General features: G+C 42.4%; 1 protein-coding gene across 12 annotated transcripts in view; it reads right to left on the bottom strand.

Moving 5' to 3' along the window:
- Positions 1-211: 211 nt before the first annotated feature.
- Positions 212-21516, bottom strand: part of CEP350 (centrosomal protein 350) — a 68109-nt gene continuing 46804 nt past the window's right edge. For all 12 annotated transcript variants that reach the window (XM_050306627.1, XM_050306632.1, XM_050306628.1 and 9 more), the window contains 10 exons: positions 21230-21441; positions 19893-20037; positions 17946-18106; positions 17252-17391; positions 16423-16505; positions 13716-15751; positions 12325-12726; positions 12091-12237; positions 10800-10922; positions 212-4263 (listed from right to left, as the gene is read on the bottom strand). In XM_050306627.1, the coding sequence (XP_050162584.1) occupies positions 4099-4263; positions 10800-10922; positions 12091-12237; positions 12325-12726; positions 13716-15751; positions 16423-16505; positions 17252-17391; positions 17946-18106; positions 19893-20037; positions 21230-21441 (3614 nt within the window). In that variant the 3' untranslated portion in view covers positions 212-4098. The remainder of the gene's footprint in view (positions 4264-10799; positions 10923-12090; positions 12238-12324; positions 12727-13715; positions 15752-16422; positions 16506-17251; positions 17392-17945; positions 18107-19892; positions 20038-21229; positions 21442-21516) is intronic.

A 21516-nucleotide genomic window follows, 5' to 3' on the forward strand; every position in this document is an offset into this window, starting at 1 on the left:
ACTCAGCTTTAACAATAAGGAAATTCTAATAACGTTGTGATTATAATTAAGGCAACTCTAATGGGATTTTGTGGACTGTGATTGGCATCCCAAGTACAGCATCAGGCAGAAAGGGGAATGTACAAGGGACAAATCTCCAGGACACCTTCAGAATTAGCAACCATATTTGGGCAATTATAAAGCTCCATTTTATAAAAACCAGGAAACAAGATTAATTTATAAATCAGTTTATTTACAGATTTTGTTCTCTTAAAGTACATTTCAGTTACCAAAGATATTTACACTGGTGTACACAGGGACCACCCTGGTTATTTTACAATTCTTAATTACAAAAAAAAAAAGAAACCCCCAACCCCTCCACATCCTCAGATCTGTCTACTGTGCAAAGCTGCTGTGGATGTGAACATGAGCTGAAACTGGTCCAAACCCCAAGTTACCAGGTTATTTACACAGACACAGTAAACAGGTTTCTTTTCAGCATCTCCACAACACAGTACACGGGGAGACAGAGCCTCCTGAAAGGCGGCTTTGCAAATGTGTATTAAAAGGCTCTGCAAAGTCAAGGGAAAAAAACCTAGTAAATGCAGGTTAATTACAGTATTCCTCTTTCATCTGTATATAATCTTGCATTTAACACTTAAATTACAAATAAGTTTGAGTTTGCTTTTCTCCATTTTAGTTGGTTTGTAAACACTTCAGATGCACTAAATACCTTATAAAGATCCAACTGTTTCTCTGCTGAAAAGTACTGTATTTTCCTAATATTCTGAAGGTAGCAAAGGGATAGGAAAGTGGGAACTGCACACAGTTCCTTGCAGAATAGTCACTCAAAAGATCTCTATCGCTGTGCTACTGAAGGTCTTCTGCAGGTACACACTTATTCAAGTATTGCAAAAAGCTAAGGCCACTTTTTCAAGAAAGGAAAGGGAACAAGATGGGATTTTTCAATCCCTCATTCCACCTTATGAGCAACAAGCCTTTTCTGAAAGGCAGAAGTACTGATATCCCACAGCTTGGCTCACAGAGCGTCCTGCTATGAGAGAGGTACTCGTGCTCCGTGTCCTCACAAGCCTGGGCTTTCCCACCTGGCTCTGGGATCCTTCCCAAAACGGAGCAGCATCTCCCCAATGATGGCAGCCACTGCCCTTCAACAGCTCGTGGGTCTCAGCAAAATGTCTCAAACCTTGAATATTCTAATGTGGTTTCACTGAGATAACCAGACCCAGAAATATCATCTTGTTCTTACAAAGGGAAAGTTGGGGAGAGAGTAGAGAGTTCAGCCTGTTTGTGGGACCCCAGGCTTCCCCACATCTCCTCATTACCAGCCCAACCACTACAATGATCCACGAGTACTCAACCCACTCGAGGTTTTGAACATACATTCAACTCAAAGCAACTCAACACTCTTGGGGTACTGAGAAGGTAATTCACGTACGTTCAAGTCTTTTTAGGGTTGCTCCTAGCAAGGATTGCTACCAAAAATAAACAGTGATGTCTGCAAAGGAATAAAGCCATTAGTTAAACACAGTTTCCTTCTGTCCAAACTGCTGTAAAAACAGTTACTGCTTCTGTTGAGGGTTCTAAAGCCAGCAGTTTATACCAGTATAAACAGGTATACTATCTCAAATAGACGGTCGTACTTGGTCAGGCCCAACTGTACAACCTCCTCCCTGTTGCTGGACAGACCAGAAACACCCACAAATCCCTCAGAATGGCCAAAAAGCCTTGGGCAAGCAGGGCAACCTTCTCAACGCTGACCATGGTATCTGCAGAACAGAACCTAACCTGATGCTCCAGGTACAAACCTACACTGCAGGTTTCTGCCCTATTTCCTTAATTGCTACCTATAAAAATAGCAATCCTTGCTACTGAAAAGATACGCCCAGGAAAGGGAATCTGAGGTGGTGACCCAATCAGTGACACCATGCTGGTTAAGTCTAGCAGCTTTAGTTTGCTTCTGTTTTAAGAGCTTCCTGGTTCAGCATCATGACATTTTACATGGACAAATGAATCACTTAAGAAAAAAAGCTGAGCTATGCTCCACCAAGACTTGCAGCCAGCCAGAAGGGCCACCACTGCGGGACAGACATGCATATGCCCATTAGATGTGTCCCTATCCACTTCTACCTCCTCCTTCTCCTTCCACTCACTAAGCTCCCATGGATATGGCTCCCCATTAACTCACAAGTGAGGTGCTGGCAATACTACACCTGAGAATCTGCATGGACCTCTGGCAAATCCAACATTTCCCAGTGCTGTCCCTGAAGAATTACCAGCTGTGTGTCATTGTGCAAAATGCAAATATTCCAATGATAGCTTTCAAAAAAAATCCCCCAAACATTGAACAATCCAACCAAAAAAAAAAGGTGGAAAAGAGAAACCAAACTGGAGCAGTAGCAGAGGCGTGCACGGTGGGAAGCCCAAGAACCAAGCCAGTGAACAAAACGGTTGAGATCTCCCCTCCACGTCTGTTGTGGGCCACAGCATCTCTGAGGCACCTCTGAGGCTTCAATGTCCTTCTGCACTCCAGGATGTCTGGAGAATCTGACTTTCCTCTGGGTCTTGTCCCAGGTTAGCAAACAGGGACATCCACTATTAAGGCATCAGAGTTCGACCCCAGATTTTCCGTGTTCCCCCAAGAAAAACACAGGGATGGGAGGAACAGGTTAGGAACAAGCACTCAGCAGAAGGACACCGTAGTTGAATCCAGCACCAAACCAACCATGTAACAGCTGCCCATGGTGCAGAAGTTCTGGGAAAGGAAGGAAACAGATGGACCTGGGAATTTTCACATCATTTTTTAGCTCAGTGCCCTCAATCCTCCATTGTCTCTGAACCAGGTGCGGCGAAGCTCCACTCCTAGTCCTTAGTCACTGAGGTTTGGTTCTTCTCACCTTCACCCCCCTCGTATCTGCCTCGAGAAGCTGGAGGTTTTGTGCGAAGAATATGGGACTTTGGAAGTTTCCAAACCAGATGCTCTCTCAAGTTTGTCTGTCCCAAAACACAAGACAGTGCAGCCAACTGCACAGGACACTCTCCTATAACCCACTTAATAAATTATCTGAAAATAAATAAAAAAAACACAGGCACAAAACATGCAGACAGTCAAGCACCAGACACCACTTTCTTTGGTGAATACTCTCTGTTCTTTAAATTGTTCAAGTAACAGCTTCTCCGACTTATTAGGTGACAGTGAGGGAGGAAGCTGAGGGATTGAAGGCCAAATTTTTTGTGAGGAAACATTTTCCACTCCTGCATGTCACGTGCCTGAGAAAATCCTGAGTATCCATTATCTGGGAGCAGCTGGTGCTCCAGGAAGAGAAGTGCTACACGGTAGGAGGAAAGTTGTCCAGGGGCTCAACTTTCACACTCGACATTAGGTGGCCGTCGTCTTGCTCCGCCTCGGGACTGAAGCAAGTTACATCGGCAAAGCAGCAAGAACTCTGTACTTGTATGCAGGAAGCAACATCATCTAATTTCCCTGGACTGGGCTGACACCATGCTTGGTACCACATCACAGAAGAAAGATGAAAACCAGCTTCACAGAGAAGTGAATTAAATGGGCTCTGGAGCAGAAGGAACTGATGCACATTGTTAGGGCTGCAGGAGAAGAGGTGTTAAGATTATAACACTGTTCAGCACGGTTTCTGTTTATGAGACCAAAAAAACCTGACCAAACTGTTGCTTCTCCAAATTACTCACATTGAGTACTGATGGCTGACAGCCATTCCAGCAAAACAGCCAATATCCCAACTCAACCCAACCCTTTCAGGGAACAAGCTGAACATGTCAAAGCCCCAGGTTGAGGCCCCAGACAGCTGCTGACAGTTCTGTGCTATAAATGCATTGGCACACGAACAGTCTTGAGCACTCCACAAAGCAGCCTTGAGTGAGGGATCAGCTTGTTCCAAACAATAAATCTGGTGTGAGGTCTCAAGTGGCAGCGGATGCAAGTTCAGGTTCCTTTCATTGCATCTCAACTGCCTTGAGACCCTGTGCGTGGAAGTTCAGCTGCAGCATGAGCAGGGGCAGAGCAGATCAGGGGCCAGGGAGGCTCTGACTCCATGGTTCTGCAGCTCTGAGCTCACTCCAGCACTGTCAGACAAGCAGTAGCCTCCGCTGTTTCTCGTTTATCTGGTTCAGCACATCAACAGTGTCTCTGATTAAGGCCTCAAAGATCCCGTCTGCCAACTGCATCTTTACACACAGCTCATCCTCGTCGTAGTTCACCCACTGTGCTTCCTCCTCGTGGAGCTCCTGCACCTTGGAGGGTAGAAAGGCAATAGAAACATTACAATTCTGTTGCTCTAGAATAACATCCCCTGCAAAGTTCCAGAAAGAGTCCAAAACAGTGTGTATCTGCCAACAACATATCTGTCTTTGTAAGAGATTACAGGAAACACTTGGAATAGCAAAATGAACACAGCTCCATGTGAACCAGGCTATTTCACCGTATGAACGTTTTCTACCTTTCACTGTAGTATCCATTTTAAAGGATTTCATATTCCCGCACAAGTTATTCACTTGAAAGAACTCAGATAATGGGATATTGTTGGCCAGCAGCAGAAGCTCTGTTAAAAAAGTCCCTAATTATTTTATTTTATTTTATTTGCAAGAAGCTGATTCGATGAGGCTTAAAATGCTAAGAAAGGAAGCAAAGGCCTTGAAGGAGAAAAAGAAAAGACTTTACTGCAGTTCAGTTTAAGGAACTTCAAGGAAACAACTAACTTCTCCAATTCTTCTGTACAGGAAGAAAAAGTGCTGGCATATGTTTTAAGACAGTATTACAACTCATTTGCATAGAACACTCCATGCTCTGTTGGATTTGCACAGAATACTCCATGCTTCATTGGATTTGACAGCATTATCACAAATGGAATTTTGAATCATTACATTCAAAGAATACTTATCTTCTTCTATTCCTAAATGGTTGACAAGGAAAACCCTCTTTTACTGGTCACTGACAAATAGGTGGTTTAGTACCAGACTGAAATATTTAATTTCATTCAGCAAATCAAATCTTATCAAAAGTCTCCAAAACTGGACATCTCCAATTATACTTACTAAAAATTTGTCTTAGTGACTGTTTCAGTATTGCAGAGACACCCTAACAAAGCTCAAACTTTTTAGAAAAGAAGGAATGGATGCAAAGGTCACTTGCATTTAAAATGACAAAAAAACCTGTTGAAAGCGCTTTCTCTGCTCAGCTTCAGCAGAAAGCTCCTCTGGCCATAAATCTTACACTCTGAACTCAAAATACATTTACATGGTATGAGTGGGGCAGACACCTAAACATTGCCAAACCAAGGTTAAAAATCTGAAAGAAAGTTAAAAATCTGAAAAATCCACTAATCCAGGATCGATATGTAATAGTGTTGTTTTCGAAAGAGAGGACATGAACTACAGCCCAAACACCCTCTCTTCCTTCTGCCTGAAGCTAAACCTCCCAGAAACTGGTCTGGTTTGAAGCTGACAGCTGCTGTAGCATAATGATGATTCAATACCCCAAGCATGGTGGGAAGCCCAGGAACAGGCTGCTATGGGAACCCCGGGGAACAGGCACTGCTGCAGGGCTTGCAGCCATTCATGAGGTCTCAGTTATAAATGGGATGTCAGTGTGACAGCTCCTTTCCTCTCTTAAGAGTCTGGGGAGAGGGGCAGGGATTTCCTGCATACAGCTTTGGAAGAGTCATGCTATCTGCTTACAAATCTGTGCCAGCACAGCCAGCGCCTTTGTCCCACACAGCTGTCAAAGACAAGGCATTAATGGCTTCATTAGGCTTCTTACTAATAAGGAAGAAGCAACATTATTGGCAATCAAACTTTCAATGAGTTGCAGGTGAAAAAATAATGTAAACGGTAGTCTAACAAGCGGCAGATAATTGGGTGAAGGTTTGTGTGGAGGTGAATATCTGAAACACTGCTGAACTCTCCCAAAGAAATGTGCTGCCTGCAACCTGTATGTGCTAGTTGTAAATTTTTATCAAATAAACAGCAGCAGCATGTCCCAGGTCCTCCCATCAATAAAGAGGCATAAGACAGAAAATTCGCAGACTGATCATTTGTGGTGTGTCTGCACCACAGACTATTCAGATAAGGAAAAGCAAGAGGATAGGGGTCACAAAAAGAAGAGGTGGTGCCAGTAAGAATGGTTCCCTAAAAGCAGAAGTGGTTTGGGAAAGAAACCAGGGGGCCCAAAGTGAAAAGGTGAAGATCATTGCTGCAGGAAAGATCCTGGAAATGGGGAAGATCCCGAAGATGAAGGAGGTGGGTGGAGACAAATGCTGGGGGATGCCCAAGGACTTTGACCGATGACGTCCAAGGCTGGTAAACTGGGAGCAGCTGCACAGTTCTGACTGATGTGATTTTCTGCCTGACCCTCCCAGGCCAGCAGCCACCTCACCGCTAAAAAGTGAAGCTGTTGCGTGACGACCTGGTTCAGGGAAAGCACGGTGACTATCTTTCAGTCACTCGGGCCATGAACTCATAGACACCAATGTGGTGGACGGCAAATGGCGTTTATTACCTTGTAACACAGTCTTTTATAATGCTAAGTTACACCGTCATTTCCGTCTGCTTGTGAAGTCACCTAATCTATTATTGGCTGCCAGGTATGGGAGGGGGTGGTCCCTGGTGGGGGGTCGGTCCCTATCTTTCCGTAACAAACCGAAATCTTCCGATTGCCAGACCCTATCTACTCACATGAAGCCAAGACCTAGAGAAGGTACTTGATCCAGGCAGAGAAAGGCTGGATGTTTAACAGCAGGAGAACAATGAAGGCAAAAAAACAGTATCATGATTAATTTTCTCTTGCCTCTGTCATCCCCCTCTCTCTCAGAGGCACAGTGCACAATTTCCTTTGGCATTAGGAGGACTTCCTCGAGCATACTTTTGGAAACTGAGAGAATGTGCAATTCAGAGCTGCAGGCATGTCTTGTTTATAGTGTATTCAGAACACGTGTGGACGCTGTCATGCTGCTTTGCAGCGCTGCCTGCAGCCGTCTGAACCAGGGCAGTTGCGACTCCTTTGTCTGGGAAATGTTTGATCCATTCCTTGTGATGCCACAAAGTGCTCCTAAGGAACGGAGACAGTTTGCTTAATGTTTGACAACTATCATGGCTTTCATGGAAATGGGCTCTGCCTTGTGTTCAGCACATGCCCAGCATTTAAGTTCCTGCATACTGTCATGACAAAAGTAAAACAGCACCAGGGAGTAAGATCTGTATACCAGAGAGACACTGCGTTTGGGCAAAGTCAGGAGAACTACAGTTTTAATGAAGCTGAATTCCATCCTACAGGAAAAGATTAGTAGTGATGCAATGCAGAAGGCTCTGTGGCTCTTTTTTTCTGTGGGCTTTCTTTTGTATGCACACTTTTTGTTTTAAAACAAAATGAAAGAAGGAGGTATACATGGAAAATAAAAATCAGGAGATAATACGGTCACACGATCCTGCTGGCCATCTGATAAATGTCACAGCAACCAAAAAAACCCCACTTAAAGTATTACAATCAGAAGGGACTTTGGAGAGTGAGTTGGCATGGTTTGTTTTCTGGAGGTTTGTGTTCAAAAACATGAATATCTCCAAAATAAATGACATTTAAGGAGTCATTAGACCATTTGGAAGACTGAAAAGAATAAAAACCCAGATATAAACTAGAGCCTTGGAAGAATGCCAGCAGCAGGAAGGCAGGCAGGTGCATTCTAGAAATCTTAAGACACACAGGTAGGCTTTGAGACTCTTCTCACTGTGCACTCCCCCTGGATTTAGATCTGGGGTGCTGCAGAAGCGGGATTTCCGAGTAAGCCATCTTGGAACGAACAGCCCTGCTTTGCTGCAGAGTTTCTGCAGGGAAAGAAATGTTCTGGGTCTTAAGTCAACAGGTCAGAAGATCAAGCACTTTTCAGCACTCTGTTGGCAGCTCCTCGGGTGTGAAAACTAAACACACAGATTTGGCAGTATTGTGTGAGCTGTGCCTTCTCAAGTTCCAGATAAAAGGGAAGGGGGGCTGGCAGGGAAAGCAATGCCACAGTTTGTTTTAGCTCCACAAAAATAGATCAGCACAGGGAGTTTTGGCTGAAGACCCAAGCGGGGGAAGAAAAGGAGTGGAAACAACCTGTTGTTAGTACCTGAACTTAAAGAAGGAAATCTGAGGGGCTTTGCTGTAGTTTAAAAACGTGTTTTGGAAGGTGAAGGCAGCCCTGATGTACAGAAATGCAGCACCTCAGCCTGTTGTGTATATTTAACATTCTCCACACAGCACAGAGAGCACACACGTGATAAAGGAGCAACATGAAGGGACATAAGAGGAGAAAAGCAAACACCTGGACATCACCTTCACTTGATTTTAAACAAAGTAGTTTTTCATAAATGTGAACATCCCATATTTGTTTACTGAAAGCCAAGATTTGCAGCAGTAAATGTTAGTAACTGGAACAACTACCCAGCAGATCAGAGAGATCCTTGAAGGCATTCCAGTACAAATGCTTTCTGAAGACAGAGCTGACTGATCAAAGCTGCTGCGAAAAGGACAAGAGGAAAATGTTCTTTTTGTCACTGGCACTAAAACATGGTTGCATATTGGTGACACCACACTGGTGTCAATGCTGGGAAAGTGCAGACAAAAGTGAAAATGCAACTAAAGATGCAGAGATTGGAGGAAGCAGCAAAGCTAAAGGCAGAGCAAGGATACAAAGGACATCCTGTTCCCCCTTAGTTCCCAGCAGGTGTGACAGCTGACTGTGGTCACCCACAGCTCCCAGCATGCCCCTTCCCCACAAGGCTGAACCTTCCACTGGGAGTTGGGTTTAGTAAGATAAACCCAAAAGGACACACCCAGGGATAATCAGGCAGACAGACAGTAAGTTGGGTAAAATAGCCTGGCATTTGTTTCTGTGCCTAAAGAAGAAATAAAAGTCATGCCTAGCTCCTGGGTCAGACAATACTGGACAGTCAGTGTGTTTAATCCTCTCAAAGTCACTAAAATACACAGGTTGCCTCCACAGAAAATTGTCAAGGGATGTTTTCATTTTAAGGTTAATTTTACTTAAAGGGGAAGTGAAGAAACTGGGAAGAAACTGTGCTCAAAGTTTAAATGCAAATAATAGAAGCATAAAAATGTTAATTTCTGCTTTAAAAAGATCATGTCTTGTCTTTACAAGCAGCAAAGTAATGTGGAGAATCAATCAGCTCATTTATGTACTCATATGACATCCCCTGCACACTGCAGGAGGTGTGTGCTGGCCTAAATACCCAGAAAAACTTGAATAAAACATTTTCAATTGTGATTTTTAAAGAAGCTTCGACAGCACCTAAACCTACAAGAAAAAGTCTCAATTTCCCTTTCAGGATTTTGGAAAACTCTAAAACTGCCCTCTTGGTTTAGGGCTACACTCTGAGTTACTAGAGGATAGGCAACAGGTCTTGCACTGACCTGTATATCCACTTCTGGCTTCGGATTTTTGTTACCACAGAACTCACGACCTTAAGTACAAGTTGGGGGCTGATCAGGAGACAGAGAAAGCTGTCCATGTTTTACAGAGACTTTTAATAAAATAAGGCAAGGGAAACTGAATACTATTTCCTTAGGTTTTCAGTTAGGAGTTTCTTTGATAGTGTCTCACATTACAGTATAAATTTGTCAGCAATGCCACTGAGACTGCCTTATTTCCTAAAGCATGGCATTCTGCAACCTTCACAGTGTTATTCCCAGTCTTCAGCTAAAATTTCATTACCATATTCTTGTGAGAACAAAATAAAATTAAGCACATCATTCATTAAGCCAAACTTGTCAGAGCTCCATTAATCTTTGATGTCTGGGTCTGCATCTAAATCACAGACTGGATTCTGAACTTCAAACTTATTTCACCTGAAGCACTTTGGATGCCTTCAACTAGAAAAAACTTTTCCAGTCAGGAATCTTTCTCAGTGTGTTGCAAAGAAATTAGGTAGTTAGTATACAAGCACAGTAGCTCTATTATTAGGTCTCCTGGGGATCTAAACACAGATCTTTTTTGTGCATACTTTCACAACCTCCATATCCTAGAATCAAGTGTACCAGGACGTATTGGGACCTAGACGTAAGAATTCTATTTACATACAGTTAAACCCTGGGAAAAACCTTGTGTTGGAAACCTCCCAGTGATGGCCAATTAAAAGACCACACGACCCATGACTCCAAGTTACTTATATGTGCGTGTATGGAATCAATTCCAGGTACAATTAAGTGAAGCACAGTGTTAATGATGACTCATATTCCCAAGCAGAACCTTCACTATCATTATAGCCAATAAAGACGTTAATCATCCTACAATACAACCCAACAAGTAACTTTCAAAAACTAGTACACAACCAGACATGCTCCATCCTAGGCAGTTTTAACACTGAACTGTCTCTGCCCCAGTGGCAGCTGCATCCACTAGTTCAATTAAGTTCCTTGTACCACTGTCTCCAATTAAACAATATTACTTCAAAATAAAAGTATTTTAAATTAAAGTAAAAGAAAAAAAACATATTCTCTTTGTAAAGAAAAAGTTTAGTCTCCTTTCAGTCAAATATCTCAGTGTTTCCCTCTGTAAATTCATGCTTTTAACTTCTGTGAGTGAACAAATTTATACTTCAGTCAAACCAGTAGGCAGAATTCACTCAAGTCACCTCCCTGGCACAGGACTCACCTTCAGTAATACCTCATGCACACTTTGTATCCTTTAAACAGCATGACTGAAGACTGAAAATACACTCATGCCACACTTCAGCCTGGTGGAAGTACCTGACATGATTGCCTATTTTCATCCACTTACCAGTATATGATCCACTCGGTCGCGTTTCTTCCGCCCAAATTTCATCATCTTCTGCCAGTCTGTTTTGTGATTAGGCTCCTTCCTCAGGCTGAACAACTTGAGCACTTCAGCTGCAATGAAGCTCTACAGAACAGTAAAGGTGAGATTTATCACATCTGAGCTAAGAAATGAAAGGTATGCACAAAGAACCTCCCCTAAAAGGTCACTTTACAAAATGGAGAACACCTTTCTGTTTAGCTAAGAGACACAGTGTATGCATCAAAGTTCCACTGGAAGTCTCTCTGGCAGCATTACACAGGCAGGACAATTATTAAACTCAGAAGTTGAGGGAAAAAAAAAAAGGCACTGATGGCTGTAGCAATCATGAGAACAGAAACTTCCAATTTAACAGCACACAAACAGAAGGTTTTGACAGATCCCTTTATGGGAGAATATTTAAGAAAATGAGGGTGGCAATTTGGTGTCCTTGTCCTGTGGCCCTGCTACACACTTTTAAAAGTCTTCTCCACTATCAGAGTGATCTAGATACTATTTCTGTCTTTTCTAGACAGTTAACATACTGTATCTTCAGCAGATTAATCAAATTGTCAACCCCCCATCAATTTCAGAAGAAACAGTACAGGTAGAAGTCTTCATTTGTGTCCTGATGAGCCACATGGTAGGTTCTCACTTAAGTACTTTCAGGGAGACAATTTTTTTTTCCAAATGTCCAGCCCTAAAAATTTAACCTAGATTCTGTCATGCTTTAGCTTTTTGGGGTTTTGTCCTTTCTTAAGGTTTTGTCCTGTTAATTACCATTAACAGGAGAACTCCTCTGGTTTGCTAAATACAGTGCCTTCAGTACTCAGATTTTGGGTCCCTCTGGGCAACTCCTGCTGTCCTCAGCGAGGCTGGCACAGGTGTGTGGGTGTGTCAGTGAAAACTCCATCTCATCCCATTTGGCCCAACCCTACCACTGGATCCATTCCAATTTAGCCATACAGAGTTCCATGGAAATCTGCTAAAGCAGCAGCCTGTCAGCACACCAATTTTATAAGATCAAGGTCATCCTGGCAGTCCTACACAGAGGACTAAGGATTAAAAGCAACCAATAACAGCCAAAAGGACAGGAAGGCAAATCTGTTGAGTGAAAAAGGACCATTTTGACAAATACCCTTTCAGGTTTGCAATCTCCTTTCTTTTCTAAATGCATCTCCTGCTGGATTCTTCTGTTATGATCTAAGACTTCAGGTAAGTGCTAGTACAATGTTTTTCACATCATTGTCTATGCACAACAAAGATTTCTTCCTACCTTGATTTCATCCAGGTCGTTTGGATCTTTGACTCGGCGAAAGTACGCAGATGCGATCCTACACGGTTTCATCCAAATAGGCTGATTTAGATTAGGATCCTCAGCAAAGATTTCCCCAAAGATCTCCTTTGTTAAATCAAATACCACCTTAACAAAGAAAGAAGTAAAAGTTATGGGTTGCATTGTCCATGGTAAACATTCAAAGGGCAAGACCAAGATGCCTGAAGGCTGTACCTTTTTATAAACCTGTTTGTTTATCGTGTCCGTGTCCTGCTCCTGGAGGGCACCACTAAGGTCTGTATGAAGGCTGCAGCTTTGAAGATCGTGGCCCAGCTCCTTGAGCTTCCAGAGTTCCTCAGCTGCTGCATGGACCATCCCTTCCACCTCCACTGCAGTGTGAGGGACTGCCAGAGGCTCCTCACATGGCTTTGTCGGCACCTTCTGCAGTTCCACCTGGGGCAGCACTGGCGGCTCCTCGGCTTCCTTCTGCTGGAGCTTACGGGAACTCAGGCCATAGTCCTCATCAAACCAGTCCTGATCATCTCCCAGCACACTCAGGAACTCACGGCTGAGCTCCAGCTCTGCCAGTCTCTTGGCAAGCTCCTCCTGACCACTGGCACCGAACACTGGGCTCTCCTGTGAATTAAGATCCACGGAATAAATATGAAAGGGTGTCTCACCATTGTCTAACTCAGCTTATGTTTTTAAATGCTTTACTGATGTAGATGGCATTACATGCACAAATACTCAGGCAAATTAAGAAATAGCTCGCAGTAAAATCAGGAATGCTTTGACTCAAATACCTGGGGTTCCTACCACTCCTGATGAATGATTTCAGAGGGTTCCTACAGAGCTTAAAAGGCTGAGCATCATGCTCACTGTCTGTCCTAATGTTTACCTCTTTATGAAAGACTGAGTGGTTTAAAGACTGATAATGGGACACACAACTTTTCATTTCACTTACCAGCAGTCTCAGATCTAAATCAACAGCATAAAATCTTTTAGGAGGTGCTGGCTGTTTCAGTGGCCAAGCAGTGCCCACACTGGTGAAACAGGCTGAAGCTTTCAGTGGCGACCAAGTATTAAGAACCTTGGCAAAGCAGACAAGTTTGCTGGGAGCTCCAGCAGAAAGGACAAGTCCTGTATCTGTATCATTAATGGTTATTCTGGGGAAGCCTAAACTTCCACTACTCATCATATATTAGTTCAGTGGATAGGGCAGGCTGACACCGAAATGACCTCAACAGCAATTAATTATGTTTGAGGATGACTATTTCATATCAAGAACAGACAGAAGTAAGTTTAGGGTCTATTTTGCCATTTTTAGAATAAAAACCGAGGGTAAAGATTAAAGACAAATTGAATGTGGAAGCAGAATGCAACTTATAGGAAATATTTTTCACTTTCATGTGCCAAACTGTGTCTTTCAGCCTGTGTGGCTACCAAAACAAGCCATGCACTGGGATACACAGGAACTTGTAAGACACATACATACAGGGAATCTCCACATCAGCCAGTAGAACTTGGGAGAAAAACTGGTGCCACACAACATTCCTCAGATTCAATCATCACCAGTCAAAGGAACAAACAGCTCTTAAAATCAGTGCAAGGTATCTGTTACTCACTGGTCTGGGACACATGTCTGGAGAGGAAAGTTCTTCTCTGTCATCTTCCAAATCAGAACTTAGGAAGAAGTTATTCAGTCCATCTGGAATCTGCTTTTCAACCTGCTGGGATGGGCTACTGGATTCCTCCTTCACATCACAGAGCTCCTGGTTGCTGAGCTGTATTTTCTCATTCCTGACCTTCTTTATTTGCTGTAACTGATTGACTGTGTCTTTCACAAAATCTCTAAGTAGACTGTCTGTCAGCAAACTGACCTTTTCGAGTTGGTCTTTTGACTTTTCTTCTTCTCTGAGTGGTAGTTTGAGCTGTGCTTCTAACTGGTTCTTTTCTTTTGTCAGCAAATCCAGAAGTGGAGTTGCACACTTCTCCACAACACCAGGAGAGAGATCATCTAACTTTTCAGCACATTCTTCTCCCAGTGTCTTCTGCCTCTCCAGTTTTTCAGAAAGGAAATCTGAGATGTCATCCACCTGAACAGAGGAAATCTCATCCTCAAGACTAGAAACAAGAGGAGTGTGCGTGGCCTCCTCCTTTACAGCATCCTTCAGATAATCCACCACTGACTGTTCTTGGGCAAATGAACCAGTAGCTACAGAAATCTCCTTTATGATGTTTGCTTTAGATGGCAACTGCTCATCAACCCTTTCCTCAGCTGAAGCTTCTGAGACAGCTCTGTCTGCAGGAGCTTTATCCTGGGAATAGTTCTCTGTTGCATTTCTGCTCTGGCCTTCATCCTCTTTGCCAGGTTTGGGAATTCCTCTGTCTTTCTGTTCAGCTTTGTGTTGCTTCTCCAGTCTATCATCAAAGAATGAGTCTTCATCCTTATTTGAGTCTAACTGGCTATCGACACTTTCTGTAATGTGAGAGATTTTTTGAGGAGGAGCAAAGATACCATGTTTCTCTTTGCAATCAAAGTATTTAACACCATCATAAGTTCCATTATTGTTCCCTTCAGGTTTATCCAACTCCACGCCAGCCCAAAACCCTTTGGCAAATTTAGTCAGCCCTTTGAATCGCAGTGTTCCAGGCTGGACTTTACTCACGAGTACTCTGTCACCAATGTTGAAATTTGACAAACTATCTGTTTCTTCTGTGATTGCAACAGGGGCCCACAGGGGTGACCCGGTAGGAGACCGTTCTGTCTCCACATCTCTGCGTTCGGTGTTTTTCATAAGTTCCGTTGGGGACCTGAGTTCCAGGAGCCTCTCTGAGTGCATGCTGCCAGAGAGAGACCTGTCACTGAGGCACTCGCTGATCTCACCATCGCTGCCCAGGCTGGTGGATCTGCTCCTGCTGGCCTGTGTGTGCTGAGACTGCTCCCTCAGCGACTCCGCGTTAGCGGAGAGGAGGGATCCCTGAAAGTCGTCTTGGTAACGCTCCCCAGGAGGTGTTTCTTCAGCTGATGCTTGTTTTCTGGAGGAGGATCCTTCAAAGTCATCAAGGTATGATGGCTCTTTTTGACTAAAAAGCTGCTCTGAAGGCAGATCACCTTTGTCCTCTGCAGATTTGCTGAGCTTGTTAGAACTTGGGCCACTTACAGCCTCTTTATCTGCCAGTCTCTGTTCTAGGATTTCTTCTGCAGCATGAAGACTTTCCACCCCCAAATCAAACAATTCCTTCTGAGAGTGTTTGTTCTCAGAGCAGAGGTTCAGTGAGCTCTGCTGTTCTTTATCTAACATCAACAAGACATCAGAACTCTCCAGAGGCTTATCATGAGAACCTTCACTCTGGTGTTCCTCTGACTTTATGGACTCCACATCTTCTGTAATCTCAGATTTATGACTCATGACAGCATTGGATGTGTTTACCACCTTGTTCACTGACTCAGAGGATACCCTGCTACTGCTTTTTATGTCTTTCAGAAGAGCTGATGAGGGGACACTGTGTAAGGAATCACCAGATCCTGCTCTGGAACTCCTTGGTATCATTACAACTGAGGAAGCTGTTCCAGAAGGTTCTCCCGCAGGAACATCTGTCACAGCCACCTCCTTGGTGTGCACAGACACAGGTCTCTCAGATCTTGATGACACAGTATCTTGAAGGAAAATAAAAAGTGAATTTCAGCAGATTGTATAACCCACAGTTTTACTGAAAACGGCAATCATAGGCAACTCAATTAACATCAAGGTTTCTGTGCTAAAGATACAAACTGGTGCCTGGGAACATATATTTTATTTCTGGCTGCCCTATGAACATGAGGAACTTTCATTCAGTTCCAGGTTCTAATGTTTTCCTTCTGATTCTGTTCCTTGTACCAGTATCCCAAGGTAAGGGCTCAGTTATTTGTTTGCAAGCCACAAATACAACCAGGATTAGAACAGGAGATAATGAATTGATAATGATAAACAGCAAAACACTGAAAAGTATCATAAGAAAACCCTATTCATGAGTTCTTCATTATTTTTCGTTTCCTTACTTTCTTTAAGTGATAAAGGAACAGGAAGGAAGGAAAAAGGTTGTCACTTAATTATGGTTTCATACAAACCTCAGCAGGAGCAAGCTAAATACTGAATATTCAGGAAACAGCAAAAATACAGTCCTGCTAAATAAAAACTGTGAAAAACCCAGCTTGATCCTTATGGTTTTATAAAGACTGTATCCTCTCTTACAACCTCTTCTTGAGACAAGAAAAAAAAGGTTAAATAATTTTAAAACAGTCAGTCTTCAAGTTCTTCATCTGTAGTTTGGATTCTTCCGGTCACATACCTGTGTGTTCTGAAATGGATTCCAAAGATGCTCTGGATCTCTCCGATTCAGTCAGTGATTTCCAGTTTTTAGCTGTCTCAGGCCTGAATTTGAAAAAATGAAATTGCATGAATTACAGTTACACCAGAGTGTGTTGTTTTTTTTCTTTAATAAATAAAAATGGAAATACGAGCATCTATAATTATAATACCACACCAATGATAACATAGGCAGTTTGCTTGGTCAACATACTGTGACCTTAAAAAGCAGAAATGGGGGCAGAGAGCAGAGTCTGGCAAGTCCTGGAAAGCATTTTTTTTTTGGAAAGACTAATCAAACCTCAGTCTTTTTCCCCAGACAAAAAAAAAAAAAAAAAAGAGAGAGAAAAAGAAAATAAATTCTGTTGTTTCTTTTTTTTTTTTACTTGAATGCACTAAAATTGCACCATCTGCTGGAGAAAATGAAACCCAAATTTAAGTTGCAAAGATGAATGAATGGTTGCCTCACACAGTGCAATGGGCATAATGAGTGATCAAAATGGTGAAAAAATTCCTTCAGGTCTCTAATCCACACAAACCATCTGGCTCAATTCTTGCACAACCAGAAACTATTGTTCAGAAAAAAACTTGCAAGTAAGATCTGAAAGGCTGGGCAGGACAAAAGTGAGATGCATATGATTACAGGGACAGTAGACATCCGTTTTGGGTCTAGTGAGAGCAGCAAATAGGTCAACAGAATACTGCCAATATCCAGTGTTTTAAGGAAGAGCAGTTACCAGCTTTCCTTGCACTAAAGCAGCAATACTCACCATTCCAGAAAAATCTCAAAAAGAAGGAGAAATCCCAGTTACCTATGCAGTGGTGGTGCCTTGATCTTGGGTTTTTCAGCAGCAGCTGAGGACAGAGTTTTAATCTGAGGTTTGGCTGTCGGTGATGCCTCCAGATCCTGGCTCAGCTCTGCTTCAGTCTTCTTGATAAACTCATCATACGACTGCACATGGACAACAATCACAGCTGTTAATCTGCTACACCATAACTAGAGTTCAACAATCAAAACCTATTAAATTAATGAAGAATGCACTTGGTTTCTCTGTAAAACAATCCATTTAACTTTCTAAAGCTCCACAGTTACAAATCCTAGAAATTTCAATACTTGCAAAAACAAGGTACAAGTGTATCAACCATTCTTTAATCCAATCTAGGATACTATTGTGTATAAACATACATAAACCCCCTGAACACTGCCAGTAACCCATTAAAGACATTTTAAAACGGAAGAGCATTTTTGCCTCAAGGCTCTGGTTCATTATTGAAAACAGTTAAATAGCCACAAGGCCAGGATGGATGGGGCTTTAAGCAATCTGGTCTAGAGGAAGGTGGCAGGGCTGCTGGAAGGAGATGATCTTTAAGGTTCCTTCCAACCCAAATTATTCTGTTTCTATATAACAGTCACATTTCAATCACAATAATGTGTCTTTCACAAATGTTGATATTTATCCAAGGCTAGCAATCCTTTACTTCACCCTTTTTCCTACTGTTCCTAACCTCCAGTTGTTTGATCAAACTGGCTTCCTGGGCCTTCAATCTCTCCTTTTGTCTCTTTTTCTGCTCCTTTTTCAGCTGGTAAACCACAGACTTCCTTTTCCGTAGCTCATCCTTCAGGGCCCTGATGCGTCCTTCAATGTCACTTTGATCAGAGGTGGTTTCTGAAAAAGTTCAGTTTCAGTCTTTATAAACTTGCATCTCACAAAACAGTTCTGTGCAAAGCAACAAACACACATTTAGTAATATGCTTTAGTAATTTTTTACTAAATTACAATTTAGTAATTTAGTAATAAATACAAAATATGCTCAAAAATCCAAATTACTTTACTGAATATTCTGGAAAGTAAATCACCAGTGTGTTTTGGTCAGCTAGCAGGAACAGCTGGACATTTTGCTAATCCACTTCATTTCTGAATGTAACAAACCCCCATAATGAAGGATTCCACCATCAACAGCGAGCAAATGCAGTCAAACTACTGTATTCTTTTTCCATTAACAACTATTGTTAACCATTTAAAGAATGAAAAAAAAACAAACAAAAAGAATGGAATCTCACTTGCTAATCAGGAGCACTTTGTGATGTCACTGTAATTAACAGCTCCTCCCAAACAGTAAGTGACCACTATGTAATTATAGCATTTCTTGATCAACTTGTAAGGGAAAGATCTGCACATGCTTTCATCTGTGACGACCTTGTCTACGCGTGCATCAGACTGACAGGGCAGTGACCTCATTACTACTCAGCTCAGAACATTTGTCTCTTTACAATGGAATGATTTATTGTGAAACCAGCACCAGCCTGATCGCCTTCCCACCTCTTATACCTTTCTTCAGTGCTTGAAATCAAAGACTGCAGAGACTTCACTTTACAGAAGTTTATTTTCACGATCACTGTTGCTCGCTCTACATTTCGTAATGGCTTCCTTGTATGGCTGCTGAGTCAGAGCTTGAAAATAACTTTTTCAAGGTGCTGAAAAGCTTCACTGTGTTGCAAACTCTCTCCAGGCAGAATCCCAACACAAGTTATTTAGTGTCAATACCTAGGTGTTACATACTCAGTTCTCACAGTAAGTTAACCAGTTGTCATAAACAACAGTCAGTACACACAACAGACCCTCCTAATTCTTTCTCCACCAAAGACTTACCGATTAAAATAAGCAAAAAAAGCAAAAATATGCCAACCTACTTGCTAATAAGTATTTTGTGATGCTGTATCAAATGCACTGTGGAAAACAAGATGTTTTAGAGACTAAAAGCATGGAAAGGGTCAGAACAGACTTCACAGCTGAACAGAGTGCATGATGGTGGCTCAGGAAGTCCTGCAACCCACATGACTAACAGACTGGAAGCACACCAGGGAAAGGGCTGCCCTGTACCACTTCACTTCCAGTATTCTCTCCCTCAGCATTTACTGGCAGCCAGCTGGGATACTGGGTAAAAGAGCATAGGGAGTCTGTATGGTGGGTCTTTCTAGCTCAAAATGCAATCTTGGATCCTATTTTACTGCACACAGATCAAACACTCCTCCAAAAATAAAAAGATAGGTCCTGATTGTGCACAAGGCAGTGCAGGTCCAAGGGGCTCACCCATACTGGCATGTAACAGAGCTGTACTGCTCCTGGAGCCAGGCTGTGCTCAGAAGAAGGAGGTGGTTTTAAATTCTAGGACCACCTTAACTGTTTAACTCTTGCCTTCTTCACACCTGTTTGCAGGAACCTGCACTGCCTTCTAAAAGAAGAGATGATGTATAGAACTTCTTACATTAGGATCTTCTTAAGCTGTAGCTATGAAAATTGTAATGGGAAAATACTCCCACAAACCCCAAACCCTGACACCTTCTAGGATCGTCTGCCTGCTTCTCTACATCTACATCTGCATTTCAAGTTTACTTGTTAAAAGCAAAAGCTCTGAAACAGCAATTTAAACCCAAGTGGACATCACACTTACCTGACTGTGTCATAGATAAGGATTCATCAGACCAGTTGTGAGATGTCTGGTGAGACCTCACGGGGGAACGTGGCTGTCCTCCAGTTCTGTGGCTGCCTTTGCTGGAGTCTTGCTTTGATACAGGTGCACTGCTTCTGGGAGGAGACTGGGAGAGAAGAAAAGGATAAATAAGTAATTGTAGTTTGAAAATAGGAGATCGCTGTCATCAGGAGCCACTTACAAGGAAAGAACAGCATGGCAAGAGAAAATCTCATAAACAGTGGGACTTACACAACAATCTTAGGAAGAATTTAATCTTTGCTAGACAATAAAACAAAAATACCAAGAGCAGCAGTAGCTGACTGCTTACTCTGAATTTAGGTTATTCCATTACCACCTGACAAGGCTCTGACTCACAGGTGTTCAATACATTGGTGTCATCTCATTTGGTAACAAACAGGGCAATAGGAACTCCTAGGAAATACATTAATTAAATCAAAAGGACCATTTCATGTAAGGGGTGCAAGACATCACTTTAAAATCAGTGAAACAACATTTCCCTGAGGCCAGGCAAAAAAAATTCAAATATTCTTCCAAAATGCTGCTTAATGGTTCAATTATCCCACAAACCTCTCACACACCCTGAACATAACCTTCTGGCACGTATCAGACATTTTACCTCCCTATCTCCTCATCAAATTTCCCAAGAAAGTATTTGGAATAAGTCCAGATGAGAGGGTTTTTTTACCCCACAGACATTGCATTTTCTGTCTTATTGAGCACTGAGCAAAGTTATCAGGAGGAAATTCATCAAAATTATCATCCAAGTATAAGTAACATTTGGAATGGAACAAGAAGGCAGAATTCAGCAGCAAGCAGACATAAAATGAAACCTAAAGGACTGTGCATGATGTTACAGCACAGTTCTTCATCCTGTAGCTATACTTTGGGATACAAATAAGCAAATAAGGCAAAGCAGAAATACAGAGCATGGTTTCCATGGCCTCAAAGAATTTATAAAATGGCAACAAGCTCCCCTACAGCTAATCCACACTGGCAAACTGGGTCAGTGTTCCACCACTCAACACTGCATACCTATGGGACGTATGCAAAACATTTTGCAAGAGCACCCACAAGTTAAAAAAATACCTAAACTGTGCGGAAGCAATTTTTCCTCAAGACTTCAAAGGATGTGTCTGATCACAATGATTCCTCACAGTAATGCGAAATGTTATCACAAACCCAAAAAATAGATTTAGTTAGTCATCTCTGCTTTGCAGCTGGGATGGCTGTACTGACTACTCCTCTGACATCCTTTCCCAAGTGCAGGAGTACACACAACAGAAAAGCTCACTCACAAGTTTGCCAGGCGAAGTAGAGGACTTGAACTCCTCAGAATAAACCATTTCTTCATTAACTGTACTCTGATCTGGGCTTTCTAGCTGTCTATGGCCCATGGCCTCTGATGGGACAGACTCAGCAGGCAGACTGCCAAGATCTTCTGGGATAGAGCTTTCACTGTTCCGATGAGAGCAAGAAGGCACTGGAGACTCTTCTTCACTAGCAGTTTCTGAGGGTTAATGAGAAAAAACAAAGCACGTAAGAACTTGCACCATTTTGTAGGCAGTGGCTGAAGGCATAAGAC

The sequence above is a fragment of the Myiozetetes cayanensis genome, unplaced genomic scaffold (genome assembly GCF_022539395.1).
Source record: "Myiozetetes cayanensis isolate MyiCay16 unplaced genomic scaffold, myiCay2020 scf12, whole genome shotgun sequence".
Lineage (NCBI taxonomy): Eukaryota > Metazoa > Chordata > Aves > Passeriformes > Tyrannidae > Myiozetetes > Myiozetetes cayanensis.